A 21,090-nucleotide genomic window follows, 5' to 3' on the forward strand; every position below is an offset into this window, starting at 1 on the left:
TGTGAAGGCACTGCATACTAACTTTTTTGATTCCAGGGACAAGTTTTTAGTTTTGTCAAGATTGCCTCCACATTTTCACAGTGTTCCTTCTATCTCATTTGTCATAAAGGAGATATCTGCCTTGTTTATGCTGAAAGTAATCCTGAAGATTGGACAGAAGTGCTTGTATAAGCTTAGTTTAAATTCACACTTTGCTTAGGCATGAAAAATAGGTTTTAACTGGTGAGGTAACTCTGGCTATCTGGTAAAAACCATTCTCCAGTAGAAGGAATGGGGCTGTTGGGGGTGACACTTTGGTACCTGCAGCTATTCCATTCCTTAATAATCTTTTACCTAAAAGTTTTAACATCTGTTGATGAACTGAGCCTGGAATAGTTATTTCTTTGGGAATGGCAAGATGTAGGCATTCTTCTGTAAATGAGGGCTTTCTCCCATGTGATAAATTACAGTTCTTTCCAAAAAGGTCAGAATAAATGCTAAATTCTTTTCCTTTGCTTTCAATTTTTGGAGTAGAAATTGTAGTTGCACTTCCACAGTGTTGAAAAATGTTTCTCTATTTTTTTATTTATTAAAGAAGTTTAGGCTGGGCATGGTGGCTCATGCCTGTAATCCCAGCACTTTGGGAGGCCGAGGTGGGCAGATCATGAGGTCAGGAGATTGAGACCATCCTGGCTAACATGGTGAAACCCCGTCTCTACTAAAAGTACAAAAAATTAGCTGGGTGTGGTAGCGGGCGCCTGTAGTCCCAGCTACTCAGGAGGCTGAGGCAGGAGAATGACATGCACCCTGCCTCAATGACGTGCACCAAGCTCACTCAAGGTGGAGCTTGCAGTGAGCGGAGATCACACTACTGCACTCCAGCCTGGGCAACAGTGCAAGACTCCGTCTCAAAAAAAAAAAAAAAAAATGTATATATTTAGGCCGGGCATGATGGCTCACACCTGTAAGTCTAGCACTTTGGGAGGCTGAGGTGGGTGGATCACAAGGTTAGGATATCAAGACCATCCTGGCCAACATGGTGAAACCCCGTCTCTACTAAAAATACAAAAATTAACTGGGCATGGTGGCATGTGCCTGTAATCCCAGCTACTCAGGAGGCTGAGACAGGAGAATCGCTTGAACCTGGGAGGTGGAGGTTGCATTAAGCTGAGGTGGCACCACTGCACTCCAGCCTGGTAACAGAGCTAGATTCCATCTCAAAAAAAATAAAAGAAGGAAAAAGAAAGTTTATTTTTGGTCATTGTTATGGGCTCATGGACTTTTGTTTATTCTATATTTTATAACCAAGCACACTCTGGTTAAATTTCATGTTAAAATTGTCCCAAAATTGGCCAGAGACCCTTCCAACTCTTTTGTATCCTTTTGACATGACACCGTTTGTCATGGGACATCTCTTTGCTTTCTGGAACCGAAAGATGTCCCAGGCTCTTGTAATTTTCCTGCCTCAGATCTACAAAGAGCCTTTCATCTAAAGAACTCTGCTTCTTTCTAGTGGGGAATGGTATTTAGAAAGCAAGATCTGGGTACTAAAGGTGCTCATTGCTACTGGGATGTTGTGTCTAGGTCCCATCAGTGGGTAGATGGATGGAGACACACACATCTATCTGCGTGTGTGTGCATATATGTGGGGGTTTTCCTATTTCCAGGTTATCTTTAGCATTTTCTATTTAACATGAAAGAATTTTTATTTCTTCAATTTTATGTTTATTTCATTTCTATTAGATGAACAATCAAATGATTTCTAGTAAATGAACATGGTTATTTACCTGCTTTATCTTGCTACAAACATACTGGCTTGAGAATTACAATCTGATACGTTAAAAGTATGTGAAATTTAATTTTTTTGAGCTTTAGACTGTGTTTCACTTAAAATCATTCTCTCTGTGGTAAGGTACACTGTTTCAGTTTGTTTTCCATTTTAGGGTTTGAGTTTTTTTCCCTTATGAACTAATTTTATATTTTGAATATGTAATACCTTGACATACTCAAGAGTCAAAGCCTACATAAATTTATGCAGAAGTTTTGCTTCTATCTCCATCTTTTCACACAATTCCCTTTATCCCATCTTCAGTTGTAACCATTTCTTACTAGTTTTCAATCTTCCAGTGTTTATTTTTGCAAAAATATGCAATACTTATATCTTCTTATTTCTTCTTTCTCCTTACATAGTAGTTAGCATACTATATATACTGTTGGATACCTTGCCTTTTTTTTTTAAAACTTAACAATATCCTAGAGATTACTTGATATTCTCTGTTCCTTTTTGTGGCCTCTTAGTCCTTCATTGTGTGGATGTACCACAGTTTGGCCAGTCCCTTGTTTTTATTTCAAAAATGTTAGAAAACTTTTTAGATTTACAGAGAAATTGAGAAGATAGTACAGAGTTCCCATGCATTCTCCTCCCTTGCAGTTTCTCCCATTATTTTTTGCATTAATATGATACATTTATTACAATTAATGAACTAACATTGATTATTATAAAAGTCAACCTATACTTGATTTGGATTTCCTTAGTTTTAACCTAATGACCCTTTTCCATTTCAGGATCTTATTGAGGATATTACATTATATTTAGTTCTTATATCTCCCTAGGCTTCTCTTGACTGTGACATTTTCTCAGTTTCAGTCATTTTTGACAGTTTTGAGGGGTACTAGTGAGGTATATTGTAGGGTTATCTTCTGTTGGAATTTGCCTGATGTTTTTTCTTATGGTTAGACCAGGGTTACAGAAGTCAAGTGCCCTTTTCATCATGTTACATCAAGAGTACATGCTATCACCATGACTTATGACTGTTGATGTTAACCTTGATCACCTGGCTGAGGTAGCACTTACCAGGTTTTACAGTGTAAAGTTATTTCCCTCCCATCCCTTTCCACACTTTACTCTTTGGAAGGAAGTCAATATGAACAGTACACACTTAAGAAGTGAGGAGTTAGCCATCCCCCTCCTTGAGGACAGAGTATCTACTTAAAGTATTTGAAATTCTTCTGCATGGGAGATTTGTCTCTTATCTACCCACCTACCTACCTACCTACCTACTATCCATTCATTCATTCATTAATGTGTGTATGTATTCAAGCATTTCTATCAGTATTGATTCATAGATGTTTACTTCATCTTTTGATTTATAATACTCTATTTTGTTCCCCCTTTGTCCATTGAGAGCTCTTTGAGCTGTGTCCTGTGTCTATTTGACACACCCATCTTAGTTTGCTTTTGTTTTTGTTTTTCTGAGTACTTTCTTATTTTCTGTCACTAGAAGATGCATTCCATGTTCATTGTGTATATTTTCTGCTCCAATCCTATAATGAGCCATTTCTCCAAGGAGCCTTGGTTCTCTTTAAAGGAGAATGGTATTAGAAATGAAGAGTTGAGCACAAAGAGTGCTTATTGCTACTTGGGGTATCATTGCTCCTAGGCCCTCTCAGTTGACAGATTAAGGAAAGGCATGTGTGTGGACTAACTCAAGTATGTATGTATATTTATAAATATTTCTATATGTGATTGTGTGACTCTCTTGAGCTAAACATGAATTCTTATTGATGCCTGGTAAATGCGTTTTTCCATTTTGTTAGATTCTGCCAAGTTTTCCTTCATAGTATAAACATGGACTAGACCTACTCAAGTTGTGAGAGGAGAATATTGGCCGGACAGGCATAGGAGAAATATGTAAGCAAGGTCTTGATGGGAGGTGAAAGAGAACTGAATGTTCATCATCTTCCATAGTAGGAAGCCAGTGGGTAATGCTTACAATCAAGAAGTAGGACTGTAAGCATGTTATTAGAGGTAGAGGTAAATAAAATAAACACAACAGATGAAAGATGTGAAAATAATTGCTTTTCACATAAGTGAGGAGTTTATGTACAATAGGCTGCTGTGTTCACAATAAATCATATAGAACTATTAGACTCTTTAAGACATGTACCAGAGGAGCTTTCATATGAATAAAAGTTAACTAAGCCTAATCGCAGTCCCAAATTATTACTGCCTATTTTTTGTTGCCATTGGTACTTTTCCTGGAAGATATCTTGCTGTGAGAATGTTTTATGAAAAAGATTTGGAGGAAGTTTAAGGAATGCCATCTTACCCAGTAGCATTACAATTTTAGTTATTCTTAGATAAATTACAAGAGGTTACTTTTCTCTAAGCTGACTGCTTGCTTCTTGGGACCTTAACTTAAATGAAGTAGACGTTCTTTGTAAAAATTGGAAGACTTTTAATATTTTTCCAGGTATGTAGCTTTTCAGTTAATTGTATATGCAAATTTTCCCTATTTACAGACCCTTTATTAACCTAAAATAACATAAAATTTACCATTGTAACCAACAATAAGTGCTTGGTACAGCAGTATTAACTAAATGCACATTGTTGTACAACTGATTTGTAGAACTTTTTCCTCTTGCAAACTGAAACTGCCCATTGAACAACTCCCCTTTCTCCCCCTCCAGCAGCCTCTGGCTACCACCATCATACTTTGCTGATTTACAAAAACTTTAAAAATTTCGAATCAAGTTTAATATGCTACACTGTAACTCTATGCCCGATTGTTGCCCTGTGGAAACATTTCAGCTTTTCCAAAGTAAAACTGTTATACCCTCTTCCAAGTTAGAATGCTGGTGTGTGGTGGTGGTGGTGGTTGTGTATTTATGTTTAATTAATTTTTTGATTAAATCAAAGAAAATGTCTGCTCATGACAGTTTTTGAATTTCTTTTTTTTTGAGACGGAGTCTCGCTGTGTCGCCCAAGCTGAAGTGCAATGGCTTGGTCTTGGTTTATTGCAACCTCTGCCTCCTGGGTTCAAGTCATCTCCTGCCTCAGCTTCCTGAGTAGCTGGGATTACAGGTGTGTACCTCCACACCTGGCTAATTTCTTTTTGCATTTTCACTACAGACGGGGTTTCACTATATTGGCCAGGCTGGTCTCAAAATCCTGAGCTCGTGATCTACCTGCCTCGACGTCCCAGAGTGCTGGGATTACAGGCATGAGCCACTGGGCCCAGCCAGGGTTTTTGAATTTCTTAGAGAAATTCATTGAAAGAAATTAATATATTTCACTTGAATAAGGAGTGGTTTAGTTTAAAAAAGGTTTATCAAGAGTCTATGCATTGGGGTAGATGCTGTGAAGATTTTTAACCAAATGGGGTTTGTGCTGTCTGACTTTAAGGGGATACCGTCTTTTTGTGGTTACAAGATACACACCTAAAACGGAGCGTAATACTATCTAATTACCTGTAATCATATAGGAAATAATGAGTCTACTGGAAAAGTTAGGAAAAGTTTTCTGTAGTAGTAAAATATGAGCTATGCCTTAAATAAATCTAGCCTTTAAGTAAGAATTGGGATTTTTACCCCTTTTTTTTTTTTTTTTTTTTTTTTTTTTTGCATCTTAAGTAGTTGTTGGTTCTTCAGTTATCTTGCATCTTCCTCTTTGGCAATTTATGAGCAAATGAGTTAAGTTTATAGTTCTGCTCTAGATAGTATATTTGCTGCAGTCTTTACTACTGTCATTTCTTCTGGTCTTGTCACTTTGGGTAAATGGTCTAGTCCCACATTTCCTGTTAAGTCAGCAGTTTTTTCTAGTCAGTCCTAATAAATGTTCACTCCTACTTGAATTAGTCAGTCATCTTCTATGATAAAATGTTAATAAGAACCTTGATTTAATTGGTAAATCGTGGTTCCCTACCCTCTTTATGGCTATTGGTACATATGTGCCTGTCTAATATTTGGAAGATAGTATACTACAGAAATAAGATTGTTCAAAGTTTTGGCAGTTTACAGGCTGCTATCATAGCTTCTCATTTGGGCCAGTTTTCTTGAAAATTCTCTAAGGTAGCTGAGTGCCTCTATTTCACAAATGAGGGGAGAAAGTTCATGGAAAGTGGAAGAATGGGGAATTCTATCCTAGACTTCTGTTTCCGGGTCCTGTTTGATTTACAGAATTCACGTGCTGCTCACATCGAATGAAGATCAACTGTGTGAAGCTGGGTGGGAGACGGGTGTTTGCTTAAGGTATGAAGAATGCTTCCAAAAGCTCAGTGTTTAATGAGTTTTAATTTGTTGGGCATCTTGCAGACCTGTTGCTTAAAGCATAAACAAGAGAATTTTAAGAAAAGACAACTTCTTGTATGAGCTAAAATTTCTAATAGGCAATATTACAAAATGTCGTCCAAAACACAAGATGTTCAGAAAGGGATAGTGAAGTCTCCTTTCTACCATATTGTCTTCAGACCCCCACCTCCATCCCAGACCCCTCCTTACATAGTTTAGAAGCAATAATTCTTACCACTTCCATGCGTATCCTCTGAGATATATTTTATGTATTTTTAAGTATAGATTTTGTGTATTTTTTAATAGTCCTTTGAAAAATTGGTGCTTGCTCCATACTGTGCATACAATGGCTTTGTTTTTTAAACGGCTCTCAGCTCACCTTTTAATGACTTATTTATAAAAGCTAAGTTCTTTATTTTTGCAATTTGCACTGGAATGTTAATTCCATGATAAATAGAAAGCTTTTTTTTTTTTAATTAAAAAGAAGTACATTAGGTTTCAAAGTCATTTTCCAAATGTGTATAAACTTCCAAGTAAAATCCCTAGAATAACATAGCTCTAAAACCTGATTCAAATCTGTTATTTTCAAGGAATTCATAGGATATGGCAGGTAGAAAACAGTTAAGGGTCAATAAATTATAGTTGGAATGTCTTTGTGAGTCTAACACAGCTAAAGCAAATAGCTTTAATTAAATGAATATAACATGAATCATTCTTCAGTCTCCAGAAAAATCACACAGGAGTGAGTGAGTTCCAGAGCAGGGAATGAGAGGGATGCCGGGGTGAGTCTGGCTACTCTGTGTACTGTGTAAGCATTTTTGCTGTATTTTAGAGCTTTTTGCTCTAAGGTTATTTTACACAGTCATCTGGCAATATGATGTCTGTCATATTTGTATTTGTGTTCTAATGAAAGGCTCTTAGCTGTTTCAAGCTTGTTCAGAAATAGAAACTTTTGCAGTAACTGCATTTAGGACCTAAATAGTAAGCACAATGCCACTTTGACTGTTGAAACGTTACTCTAACCACAACTGATCATGGGATTAAATTCCAATGCAAAGTGCAAAAAGAAAATGTAGTTTGTTTATTTTTGCCCCTCAGATGATTGGGTGCTTCCTCCCACGGCCTCTGCAGCAGAAGCTGGGAGAGGAGTGAGGGTCGTGAAATGTCTGATGTAATTAATAATTTAAGTAACTTCTGTGTCTTCAGAGTGGGGCTAGCAGCAAGTGTCTTTCACCAGTGCTGGTCCTCCATTTTTCTTTTGCTCCCTTTCCCCTGAATCTTCAGGAGGGTGGGTGCCTTTCCCATGTCTCCTCTTCTCCCTTCTAGAGCATTGTTCCCCAAGACCTGGCCAGAGGAGTGCACAGAGGCGTGTTCTCTACACGGAAGCAAAGTGGTGGTCTGTCTATCTTGCTAGAAGACAAGGCTGTCATCTTCCTGTCCCGGCGCAGTAAAACTCATGGCTTGGTGTCACATGTAGAAGGCTGTGGGGGCATGTCCTAAGTGGTTAATTAAGTGCACCGATTTAATATTTGAAGTGCTGTCCCTATTGTTCCCTATGATAGGAATTTTTTTTTTTTTTTTTTGAGACGGAGTCTTGCTCTGTCGCCCGGGCTGGAGTGCAGTGGCCGGATCTCAGCTCACTGCAAGCTCCGCCTCCCGGGTTTACGCCATTCTCCTGCCTCAGCCTCCTGAGTAGCTGGGACTACAGGCGCCCGCCACCTCGCCCGGCTAGTTTTTTGTATTTTTAGTAGAGACGGGGTTTCACCGTGTTAGCCAGGATGGTCTCGATCTCCTGACCTCGTGATCCGCCTGTCTCGGCCTCCCAAAGTGCTGGGATTACAGGCTTGAGCCACCGCGCCCGGCCGATAGGAATATTTCACCAAAGCCAAGGCTGTTGCTTGCTCAGGTATATATAGAAATCTGAAAAGATGAGAGAAATTTACCATATGATAATTACAACATTAATTTCAGACAGCTATCTCATGCCCTGGAGAAGGAGCTGAGCCTGTTGGTGGCAGATGTTCAGTGTGTCCCTCTGTTAGAAGGAAGCCCCTGAAGCTGTAGCTGTGGGGGAAGCTGGTGGTGTGACTGATGTGTCGAATAAGTAATTCTTGTTCTAAGGGCTAAAATTGGATTCTGTGGTTGCCACACGCCTTAGCTTGAGATGCATGTACAGGGTTGATAGGGAAAAAGGACACGGGGGAAAAAAAAATCCCTAAATGCAACAGTTAGCATGTTTGCATTAAAATGGAAATGAGAATTGGAGACCTGTCAGCGAAAGGGAGAATCCAAGAAAGGTGTCCAGTATGGTTCTCCTCAGCTATCAGATATAGCCCAGCACCCTCACAGGAAGAAAGACACAGTCGGGAGTTTCTACGCAATCTTGCAATACAAGACTTTTGTGCTCTTGTCAGACCCTCCCTTGTTGACCCCTCTTCCCTATTTTCTATCCTTGCCAGAGGCCTCGGCCCCCTGTTTTTTAACTTGGCCACCCTGGTCTCTTTTCTTCTGAAATCTTTAAGCATTGACTACCTCACACACAACTGGTAAGTATTTAAATATTGCCTTATAACGGCCTTGTCTTTCCTGAGGTACTGCTGCCCTTCCTCAGCTGTGTTATTCACTCCTTAGGCAGAGGGCTCTTTACTCACCATGGCTGGTCATATCTTCACCTCTTCACCTCTGTCTTCAGGCTTCCTTCTCTATCCCCTCCACCTGTCCCAGGAATGTCCCGGAGGAACAGTCCTGTCAGTCTCCCTTAGCAACCTATTCACTGCCCGCCCCGACATACCTGCATCATACAAACCTATGTGCAGCAGTTGTCCTTACCTGTCTTCCTCCAGTCTTGGTTGGAGAGATGCTACTTTCACCTAATAAAGAAGAAGTTTCATTAAAACAAGTTGAGGAAATAACAAACTGCACCCAGCCCTGCCACCCCTCCCCAGCTGTTCTCTGTAATTCCACATCTTCATCGATGGCACCAGGACCACCCATTCGGAAATGTGTTAGCTGCTCTTTCTCTTTCCTTCATCTCCGTGTTAGGGTGTTTCCTCTTCTGCCTCACAAAGGTGTTGCACCTGCCTCTTTGTTCCCTGCTGCAGTCACCTCCCTGATGGAGTTGGCAGCCTCCCTTCAAGGGTTTCCCCTACAACTTCCTGAGAAATAGTGTTAATTTACGTATCTGATCTTGCCGTTGCTGTGTTTAAAATCTTTCAGTTACCCATTTGTGATAAAAAACCAAACTGCATAGCTTGCCACTGCCTGGGTCAGAGTCATTCGGGCTGCTGATTAAAAAAGCAGATTTCTGGACCCCACTCTAGACCTCTGGAGTTGAAATCCCTGGAGTTGGAAATAAACCTGTGCGTTGAACCAGCACCCTCTGGTGACCATTTTGTGCACTAGCGTTTGAGCAATTCTGGCCTCTAGGGACCTTCGAAGCTAAGCTTCACTGGTGGCTCCCTCTGCCTTCCTGCTGTCTGCATTGCCTGAAATGTCACACGCTGCGGTTTCGGTATGTGGAACTCCTTTGTACCTTCCCCAATATTTGGATGAAACGCCCCCTTGCTTTCTTTTCTGTGTCGCAGGGTACACTGGAGCACTTACCTTGTTGCTGTCTACTTCTGTGTCATGTACGCCTCAGGCAGGGCCACTTTCTTCACTTTGTAGCCTCATATCCCAGTAGAGGGCCATGGTGGCCATTTAGTGTTTGCTGCTACATATTGATGGGTTTTATTTTATTTGATTTTGAGCTGCCTGCTTGATTCCCTAAGTAATAGTACTTTGCACGGTGTCATTGCACAATAAATAAAACCAGAGAGAAATGGCTGGTTTAAAATAACATAGTAAAATGAGTCATCCAGACAAAAACAGATACTCTATATCTGTCCTCAGTGTTCTACAGGTAATTCTGTTAGAGGAAAACTTTTTAAAAGCAAAAATGTATTTCAGTAATGTATCACACTGTGTCATTTTCACTGTGTACCAACAGCCCATCCCCACCCCTCCTCCTTTTCTCTCTTTTCCTGCTCTCCAGCCAGAGAACCTGATTTAACTATTTGATCATTCAGCAGAACCCAGCGGTCTGGCCAGTGGTCTGACTCTGCTGGTCTCGTGGCACTGAGGCAGCAGTTTTCATTTGGGCTATTTATCCAGGTGGCCAATCAGTGCACTGACTACTTTTCATTACCCAAGTGAACAGTGGCTGAGTAGGGGATTTGGGATTTTCTGTGGCTCATTTTATAGCGTACAGCTGATTAACTTTTTAAACCCTTTTATTATGGGACATCAAACATGTGCAAATATAGAAGTATGTAATAACACCCATTTACTCTTCACCCAGCTTTAACCATTAACAACTCACAGTCACTCTTGTTTCTACCCCTTATCTTTCCTGTCTCCCCTACCTGTGAAATTATATCATTTCGTAGTGGATTACTTTTTATCAGTATGGAATAATCTTTTCTTTTACTTCATGAAGAAATAATCTTTTACTTCATTTTATTGGTAGTTAAATATTTCATGAAAACATTTAAAATATTTTAATATTAAAAACAGCTTTATTGATATAATTGACATACTATAAAATTCATTTAAAGTCTACAGTCAGTGTTTTCTAGCATGTTCACAGAGTTGTGAAGCTATTACCACATTTTAGAACATTTTCACCACCCCTAAAAAACCCCATGCCCATGAGCAGTCACTCCCCATTTCCCTTCAGTAGCTGCGGGCAACCACTAACCTACTTTCTCTGTAGATTGCCTTTTCTGGACATTTTATATAAATGGAATTATCCAATATGTGGTCCCTTGAAACTGGCTTATTTCAGTTAGTGTATGTTTTCCTGGTACATCCATGTGGTCGCACGTTTCAGTACTTCATTCTCTCTTAGGGCCGAATGGTATTCCATTGTATGCATACGCCACATTTTATTTATCTGGGTATCAGTTGATGAATATTGGATTGTTTTTGGTTATAATGAACATCCTGCTATGAACATTTTTTTTCCACAGGTATTTATGTGGACATGTGTCATTTCTCTTAGATATGTAGGCTAGTTCTCCTGGGTATGAATAACTTACTGGGTTATGTGATGACATTATATTTAACCTTTTGTGGAACTATTCTACTGTTTTCCACATATTACATTTATCATTTTACATTCTCACGAGGAACACCTGAGGATTTCGGTTTCTCTGCATCCTTGTCAATACTTGTTATTATCAGTCTTTTTATTATAGCTGTCCTAGCGGTATTTCATTGTGGTTTTGATTTGCATTTCTCTAGTGGCTAATGATGTTGACCATCTTAAATGCGCTTATTGGCCATTTGTTTATTATCTTTGGAGAAATATCTGTTCACATCCTTTGCCTGTTTTTTAACTGGGTTGTCTTTTTATTATTGAGTTCAATAGTTCATCTTGTATTCTAGATCCAACTCCCTTATATATGATTTGAAAATATTCTCTCCCAGTTGGTGTGTTATCTTTTTGCCCTGTTAATGGTATCTTTGAGCAAAAAAGTATTTTAACAACAGAAAATATAAGAAAAATGGTGGAAAATCTTTCAGCCATTCTTATTGAGGGTTCAGTAATGATGTGTATAATAGCTGACATGTACTGAAATTTTCGGTTTTGTGTTTTTTCCTCATTCGGTCTGCACCAACGTCAGGCTGGTTAAACTCTATGTTCTGCAGCTTTGAGAAGCAGGCTGTTCCCACTCAGAAGGGGGTACTATTGTAGTCATATAGCCTAAAGAAGAATTTCCAAGGAAATGAGTTTCTCCATTGAGGAGTTCATCACCTCTGACTTAAAAGTCCTGTGTCAGGTGGATCACCTTAAAGATTTGCTCCTTAGTCTCTGGACTTGGATGGAGTTTTAAAAAAACAGTCTCTGTTGCATTTCATTTCACATAATGAGTTCCTACTGGCTTTGATGATGAAAAAGGGAGTAGCTAGGAAAATGAACCTTTAAAGTTAAAGTTTTTCATATATGGTTATAGAAAAACCCATACATACACATACATTTACAAGGAAATTTATTGAAAAAGAATGGAAAGTCCATTATTTGCCTGGCCCATTTATAGCCATTGATTAACAGGTGCTTCTATTTAGCTATATTAGAGACAGTGTATTAGAGAAGGAATTTGGCCTTTTCGCTGTTGTCGTGTCTGAAACCTTTTAGGTATGCAGTGGTGAGTTTAAACTACAAAAGAAAGAAGTTTGTATCAAGAAATGAGAGACAGAATAATTGGGAAGGAACTTGATTTGGTAGTTATTTTGGGAGGACCTTATGGTGTATTGATTGAAATCAGTACTTAGGTGTTGTCTACGTGTAAGATGTAGTTTTATGGGGATGGAGGATGGAGGAAATTGTAATATGTCAGAGATGGGGAACAAAGCCCTGCTAGGTGATGAAGTGGTGTTCAGAGACTAGAGGAACCTAAATGTTAGAATACAGGCTAGTAGAGAAGGTACAGACATTCTTCGGAGATACTATGGGTTCAGTTCCAGACTGCTACAATAAAGTGAATCACACGAATATTTTGGTTTCATAGTGCATATAAAAGTTATGTTTACACTGTATTATAGTCCATTAAGTGTGCAATAGCATATGTCAAAAACAGTAACATCTTAATTAAGGAATACTTCATCCGTAAAAATGCTGACAGTCATCTGAGCCTTCACTGAGTTGTAACCTTTTGACTAGCAGAAGATCTTGCCTCGGTGTGGATGGCTGCTGACTGATCTAGGTGGTGACTGCTGGAGGTTGGGGTGGATGAAGCAATTTAAGTCTTAAAGGAAGACAGTAATAAAGTTTGCCACATTCATTGACTCTTCATTTTATGAAAGAATTCTATGTAGCTTGTGATGCTGTTTGGTAACATTTTACAAAATTGGAGTCAGTCCTCTCAAACCCTGCTACTGTTTTATCAACAAAGTTTATGGAATATTCCAAATCCTTTGTTGTCATTTCAACAGTGTTCACAGCATCTTCACCAGGAGTAGATTCCATCTAAAGAAACCACTGTTAGCTCATTTATAAGAGGCAACTCTTCATGCTTAGTTTTACTGTGAGGTTGCAGCAATTCAGTCCCATCTTCAAGCTCCACTTCTAATTGCAGTTCTCTTGCTGTTTCCACATCTGTTGCTATCTCCTCCACTGAAATCTTAAATCTCTCAAACTCATCCATGAAGGTTAGAATCAGCTTCTTATAAACTCCTATGGAAGTCAGTATTTGACCCCCCGAAACTTGAATCACAAGTATTAATGGCATCTAGAATGGTGAGTCCTTTCCAGAAGCTTTTCAGTTTACTGTGCCCAGATCCGTCAGAGGAATCACTGTCTATGGCAACTATGGTCTAATGAAATATATTTCTTAATAATAATATTTGAAAGTCAAAATGACTTGATCACGGGCTACAGAATGGATGTTGTGTTAACAGGCATGAAAACAATATTAATCTCCTTGCACATCTCCATCAGAGCTCTTGGGTGAACAGGTGCATTGTCAGTGAACAGTCATGTTTTGAAAGGTAGCTCTCTTTTTCTGAGCAGTAGATCTCAAGAGTGGGCTTAAAAATATTCTGTAAGCCATGCTGTAAACAAATGTCCTGTCCTCCAGGCTTTGTTGTTTTATTTACAGAGAACAGACTGACTAGATTTAGCATAATTCTTAAAGCCGTAGGCTTTTCCAAATGGTGAATTCGCGTTGCCTTTAGGTTAGTCGTCAGTCATATCAGTCCCTAACAAGAGCATCAGCCTGTCTTTTAAGGCCAGGCCTTGACTTCTCTTTTCTAGCTGTGAAAATCCTGGATGGCATCTTCTTCCAACAGAAGGCTGTTTTGTCTAACTTGAAAATCTGTTGTTCAGTGTAGTCACCTTCATCAATGATCCCAGCTAGATATTCTGGATCATTTGCGGCCGCTTCTACATCAGCATTGCTGCTTCACCTTGTACTTTCATGTTGTGGCGATGGCTTCTTTCCTTAAACTTCACGTACTAGCTCCTGCTAGCTTCCAACTTATCTTCTACAGCTTCTTCTCTTAGTCTTCGTAGAATTGAAGAGAGTTGAGGCCTTGCCCTGGATTAGGCTTTTGCCTAAAGGGCGTGTTGTGACTGGTTTGATCTTCTATTCAGACTGCTGAAACTTGCTCCCTATCAGCAATAAAGTTGTTTTGCTTTCTTATCATTTGTGTGACTGCTGAAGTAGCATTTTTTTTTTTTTTTTTTTTTTGAGACGGAGTCTCACTGTGTTGCCCAGGCTGGAGTGCAGTGGTGCAATCTCGGCTCACTGCAAGCTCCACCTCCCAGGTTCACGCCATTCTCCTGCCTCAGCCTCCTGGGTAGCTGGGACTACAGGTGCCTGCCACCACGCTGGCTAATTTTTTGTATTTTTAGTAGAGATGGTATTTCACCGTGTTAGCTAGGATGGTCTTGATCTCCTGACCTTGTGATCCACCCGCCTTGGCCTCCCAAAGTGTTGGGATTATAGGTGTGAGCCACTGCACCCGGCATGAAGTAGCATTTTTAATTTCCTTTGAGATCCTTTCCTTTGCATCCACAAGTTGGCTGACTGTCTGGCATAAGAGACCTTGCTTCTGGCCTGTCTTAGCTTTTAATATGCCTTCCTCACTGAGCTTAATAATTTCTACCTTTTGATTTACAGTGAGATGTGTGACTCTTCCTTTCACTTGAACACTTAAAAGCCATTGTAGGTTCATTCATTGGCCTAATTTCAATATTGTATCTCAGGAAATAGGGAGGCCTGCAGTGGCGTGGCGGGTGGGAAGAGAGATATGGGACAGAGACAGGTTGATGGAACAGCCAGAACACATGCAACATTTATCCATTAAGTTGGCTGTCTTATATGGGAATGGCTTGTGGCACCTCAAGACGTTTACAATAGTCACTCAAAGATCACTGATTACATATCACCATAACAGACATAATAATAACTGAAAAGTTTTGAGACGCTGTCTCAAAAAAAAAAAAAGACCTTCAGTGGAGCCACAATTCTTAATAAATGAAGGCCAAACTCCTTAGCTAGGAATTAAAATCATTTCAAACACTATCTACCATTTCTCACCATGCTAGCTCCAGTTGCTTTATCTCTCATGTTTACAGTGCTTTATCCATCTAAAGTACAGGCATACTTCATTTTATTGCACTTTGCCTTACTAGGCTTTGTAAATACTGCATTTTTCAAGAAATTGAAGGCTTGTGGCATCATTTTCCCAACAACATATGTTCACATATGACTGTGTGTTACATTTTGGTAATTCTGTCAATGTTTCAGTATAATCTGTATCCATTTCTGTTTTCTTTCTTTCCCTTTTTTTTTGAGACGGAGTCTCACTCTGTTGCCCAGGCTGGAGTGAAGTAGCGCGATCTTGGCTCACTGCAACCTCTGCCTCCAGCTTCAAGTGATTCTGCTGCCTCAGCCTCCTGAGTAGCTGGGATTGCAGGCACCCACCACCACGTCTGACTAAGTTTTATATTTTTAGTAGAGATGGGGTTTCGCCATATTGGCCAGGCTGGTCTTGAACTCCTGACCTCAGGTGATAGACCTGCCTCCGCCTCCCAAAGTGCTAGGGTTATAGGCGTGAGCTACCGTGCCCGGCCTTCTGTTTTCTTTTTATCACCTGAAACTGGGGCCTCACTCCAGACCAGTTAAGTTAGAAACTGATGGGGTGGGGCCTGAGGCACTGGTATTTGTTAAAAGTTCCCGTCACCATTCTGCTGTGCACTCAGGGATGAGAGCTGAGTTGAAAGTAGGCCCATCTGGCCACTGTCCGCTCATTGGTCTCCTTTCATTACCACTCCCTAGTTGTGAATAATTATAAACATTAATAATTATTGAGTACAGTACTAGTCACCGTGTGTTTTCTATTTTAAATTTTTAATTGCAGTTTTACTAATCCTTATCCACTTGACTATCTTATGTCCCAGAGCCCTATATTTATCTGACTGATATAACTTTAAGTCAGTAAAATACACTTAAAGCACAGGGTTAAGAGGGCTTTATTTATGGACTCCCAAAAGGAGTTCAGATTGTGGAATATATTCAGCAACATTTTTAGAAAAAGATATCACATGTTTATAAAAACATTCATGCATACTTAGAGTAAAAAAGACAAAATATATATGAAAATATTTCATGATTATAGGTGATGGCATTACAGATGGTTTTTCTTTTCATGTCTGTAGTATAAATTTTCGATAATGAACATGTATTTCTCCTATATTTAAAAAAATCTTAAAAAGAAGATATACCCTAGACAAAATAGGGGAGTATGAATGTGTGTGTTATTAATATTTTTAGCTCCTGAGGCTAAAATATTCAGTGGGGATATTGAGAATAGTACCATACTGAGAGTGAGTTAATAGCAAGGGTTGGCATACAAAAGCTAGGATTTGGATCTTTGTTATTTTTGTTTTTGCTTATTATAGCTAAGCTAAACTTGTCTCATCTGATGGTTGGTGTTTTGTTTTGTTGAACAAGCGAGTGTCATGAGACTGTTAGTCCATAACAGGGCAGAAGAACATGATGACATAGATAGTTTACTGTTTTTAATGCCAATGGACTAACTTTAATATCTGTTGTCGGTGCTTTCAGAAAAACTATTAAACTAGGAACAGAATGTCGACCTAGTATCTGTTCATCTTTTCACACTGGCTTGTTACCGAAGTTTAACAACTCCAGTGTGCATTTGAATTTTAATTTTAAATAAGACACAATTAAAATAAGTGGTTTAGATGAAAACTTAACAGTAGTTATCTCTGGGTTCTGTTAAATAATTTTAAGGGTATTTAAAAAGTAAAAACAAAACACTCAATGACTAGCAGATGTTTAGTTTCTACTCTTTCGAAATGTCAAAATAGGAGGTAGGAGAACCTATTGCCAAATAATGGGAAAACAGCATTGTGTGGTAATGTTTCAGTAGGGTGTTTTCTTCTGAAATGCTGTTTTGCTAATCCTTGGGGAAATTTGGCTGTGAGCATGCAATTATTACATTTTTATCCACAGAATGGGCTAAAGTTGGCATCACATCCCTCATGGTTGCCAGAGGCAACACACTGATTTAATTTGTGCCCCGGTGGCAGACATTTCTGAATAATTTCAGTGATTTTTTTCCTGATGCTACTTTGGTTGTTTCCTTTCCAGTATCCCACTGATTGCTGCTCCCCACCCTCTCTGATTTCACCCTCCCTGAGTTTTGAGACACTTGGTGTTGGTTGAGGAGAGTAGAATAATTGAAGGTCCAGACGATTTTCCTGAGGGAAGCCATGCGGGTGTCCCTGACACATCCTGGGGCAATGCGGGTTGGAATGCTTTCATGGTCCAGCCTGCAGTGAATGAATGTCTGTCCTCTTAAAGACTGACAAAAACAAACACATCCTAATTAGACATATTTGAAATTCCATGTGGAGCCTGCAAAATGGATCTTAAGAGAGCTGCTTTTGTGGGATTTTGAATTCTTTTACTGTAGAATTTGAGATTCCTTGAGATCTCCCCTTCATGATTCTGTCCTGCTTTGCCTTTTGTTTTTTTTGATATACTAACTGATGTTTAACAAGGAGGATCACCAGATGGACCTAATTCGAGAGTGAACATCTTTTCTCCTAGGTTAAGAGTCACAAAAGCACGAGGGTAGAGCTGCCTGTTTCTCCAAGAACTGGCTGCGGCCACAGGGCAGGCCACCTCACACTAGTATGTGTTCTCTAAGGGCTTTGGGTGGGTATCCTCTTCTGAGCATGGCTGGTACAGGCACAAATCATTTTTAGGGAGCAGATGTTTGTTTTATCAGTACACCCTCTAGATAATCAGAAAGGGGAAGAAAACATGTAATTCTTCTACCCATTGTGTCTAGAAACTCACATTTTTCTTTTTTTAAAATGCAGAGTGGACACAGATATCTACCAGATATCTTCGAGAGCAGTTGGCCAAGATTTCTGACTTTTACCACATGGCCTCCAGCACGGGCGATGGCCCTGTCCCTGTGCCACCAGAGGTGGAACAAGCCATGAAGCAATGGGAATACAATGAAAAGCTAGCATTTCACATGTTCCAGGTAACCTTTCAAAGACATGAAGAGTTGTGTGCCATGCTTTTAATTAGACAGCAGATTCCTTATAGTTTGGTGTTCTGGGGTTAAATCCTATTTTTATATGAACCAATACATTCAAAGAAAGCAGTCGGACATTTCTCACATCGAATTGTATTAAGGCTAACACATCTGCCCTGGGATGACAGCTTGTTATATATATTGATCTCCAGCTTTCAATCATGTTAGCTCTTTTAGTGCTATTAATTACTTCGTAATTGCACTATTAAATGTAATCCTTCTAAACCTTTTATTTTGCAAAATTTGATATATTTATTCAAAAACACCTTTGTGCTGATGCCTTCTGTGGTAGCAGACCTCCTTTAGACCCAAGTTGTTCCAGAGAAAGGTCATCTTAATTCAGCTGCAGCTGAAAATACAAACAGAGCTGAGGGGAGGGGTAAGGGCATTTAGGAATGACTGAACTCTCATCCAGACGAGCGCCTGTAAATAATATTGACCAGAAGAGGGCGCTTGGGCTCATAATAAGGTAGGAGAGGTGACTTCAGTTCAAGTCTTAGCAGAGATTTTAGTACCTGTTACCTTGATTAGAGTGAGGGGACATGTGGTTTCTAAATTTTCCCTTTAGAACTTTTATTACAATTTTCAGGCTCTTCTTCTAAGAGGTCAACATAGGAAAAAATAAGGTCTTTTTGAGAAGTAATATTGTTAGTTTTTAAGTCAGTAAAAATAAATCCTAGTTCCATTTAGAAGAGGGACTACTTTAGTGCTGCGCTGAGCTTTTATGACTTTCACTGAGCTCAGAATTTAGTCTGCATGTTGGAAAAAGTATCTCTCAGCATGCTTAATAGTTTTGGAAGACTCATATATTAGGAATATTTAAATTAGAATTTTTTTTTTTTTTAAAGCAGTTAGGTCCTAAAGGAATGAATATAATTGAAATAGTAATGTTAAATTTTAAATGTTCATTATATTTTAATTTGCCATATTCTGAAATGTGAAACAGACCCTAATTCATACACATGAAGACACATATATGCAGAAACAAGGGCATGGGTATATAAACAAAGCATCTACAGGATGGACTGTTGTTTATGAAGATTCTCTTTTTGTTTTTTTGAATCTTGAATTTACCATCTCTTATACCTTAATGGAAAATTCCATTTTGTCTCTTTTAAAAAAACATTTTAATTAATTTTTAAATTGACAAATGCAAACTATATATATATATATATATATATATATATATATATATATATATTTAGAGCTCACTTTATTGGTCTTAAAATTTTAAATTGCACTTTTTATGTGACTTTTTAACTATTTTTGACTCTAAACATTAAAAAAATTAGAAATTAGCAGGATGTCATGTCAATGTGGCCTCACTGTAAACTTTGAAATACTACAACTGTAATTTACCAGTGTAATATTTTCACGTGAATCCTTGATAACCATTGCAGTGGAACACTGGTAACATATAACAGTTGCTAGGAACAAAGTAAGATTTCGTATGAACTACTAAGTTTGTTACTGGAATGGCCATAAAAGTATGTGTCTTTCCCAGAAAACAGTTTTTTATTTCTTTCTTTCATTCTGTGAATCATAATACAAAACTATAATAGGATATTAAATCTATATGTGCATAGAATGTCATAAAATAATGTGTGTATCTATGGATGTGTATATGTATATGAGGGCAAGAGACAAAAGATGTTTGTAGTGCTTATATCAAGATTAGTGGTCTCAGTAGGAGCTGTGTCACCCCTGTGGGGCATTTTTGGAAATTGTAGGGGGTATTATTGTTTTTTTATTGTAGTTGTGTTGAAATGTTTATACATTATTTTATCATAAGCTCCTTTCATTTCTGTATATTAGGTCATTGATTTTTAAGGCTGTATTTTATAGATAGGTGATAGTATCTGAAACTAATTTTGGGATAGTGAGAGAAGCTATTAAGGGGACATTGGGTCTGATGGGAATTTTACACTTTTGTTAAGATGGTGGCACAAGCAGTGCATATCTTCTTTATAATTATCACTGTTACCCAAGTTTCCTTCTATGAACATGAGTTCATACTCCCCCAAAATCTAGCCAGGAGCTTGACACAACACACCCTGAGGGTGTGAAAGCTTCTGAATTTTCTTCTTTTCTTGTTGGAATTAATTTCTCTCAATTCGGAGCAGATTTCTAAAATACAACAAAAAACTATACTAAACAGATGAGTTATTTGTTTTGTTTAGAATCTGGACTGTGAGCAATGAGACTATGTTTAACAACAACAGAAGCAGTAGTAAAATTAGACTTAAGAATAAGAATGACGGTGGTTTTTTTTTTTTTTCTTTTACATTATTAATGTAATTTTTCTTTGTTCATTTAAGGAAGGAATGCTAGAAAAACACGAATATTTGACATGGATCCTGGATGTTTTAGAAAAGATCAGACCAATGGATGATGATCTTCTTAAACTCTTGCTACCGCTAATGCTGCAGGTATAGTACATGTCCCCTTGAGGCACTTGGTTTTATGGCAAGAAATGAGTCTGATAAGAATGATTAGGTAAGTGGGGGAGGAAAAGGAAAAAAAAATCCTGTTGAAATGGAAGGAAAAAATGTCTTTGATGCTGTAACACATGAAGTGATAAAGGCTTCTAGTAAGTTTTAGCCATCATTTGTATTAACCATGTTCATAGTTTTCATCCATGTGTCCTAATTTTTAAGTAATTTTACCCACATTGATTTCTCCCATCACTGAGCAAAGCAACCAACTTTTAAAATACTGTCTCCATATAATAACTCAAATTTCTGTGAAAACAAAACAAATCATCCCTTTTGAAGATAGAGGATCTTCTACATTCTTTTGACAAGTCTTTGAGACTCTTGGGGTAGGAAACTTTTTATTTTGATGATTAGTCTAAGATACGCTTAAATTTGACGTATCTAGATGAGGTTTATTTAAAAAAAATTCTTAGGTGATACATGT

At 38.5% G+C, this 21,090-nt stretch overlaps 1 protein-coding gene across 1 annotated transcript in view; it reads left to right on the plus strand.

Moving 5' to 3' along the window:
- Positions 1-21,090, plus strand: part of MED12L (mediator complex subunit 12L) — a 345,920-nt gene that overhangs the window by 51,110 nt on the left and 273,720 nt on the right. Inside the window, exons 6-7 of the mRNA XM_023232117.2 lie at positions 17,948-18,117; positions 20,490-20,600. Coding sequence (XP_023087885.1) covers positions 17,948-18,117; positions 20,490-20,600 — 281 coding nt within the window. The remainder of the gene's footprint in view (positions 1-17,947; positions 18,118-20,489; positions 20,601-21,090) is intronic.

This window comes from Piliocolobus tephrosceles, chromosome 2 (genome assembly GCF_002776525.5).
Source record: "Piliocolobus tephrosceles isolate RC106 chromosome 2, ASM277652v3, whole genome shotgun sequence".
In the NCBI taxonomy this organism is placed as follows: domain Eukaryota; kingdom Metazoa; phylum Chordata; class Mammalia; order Primates; family Cercopithecidae; genus Piliocolobus; species Piliocolobus tephrosceles.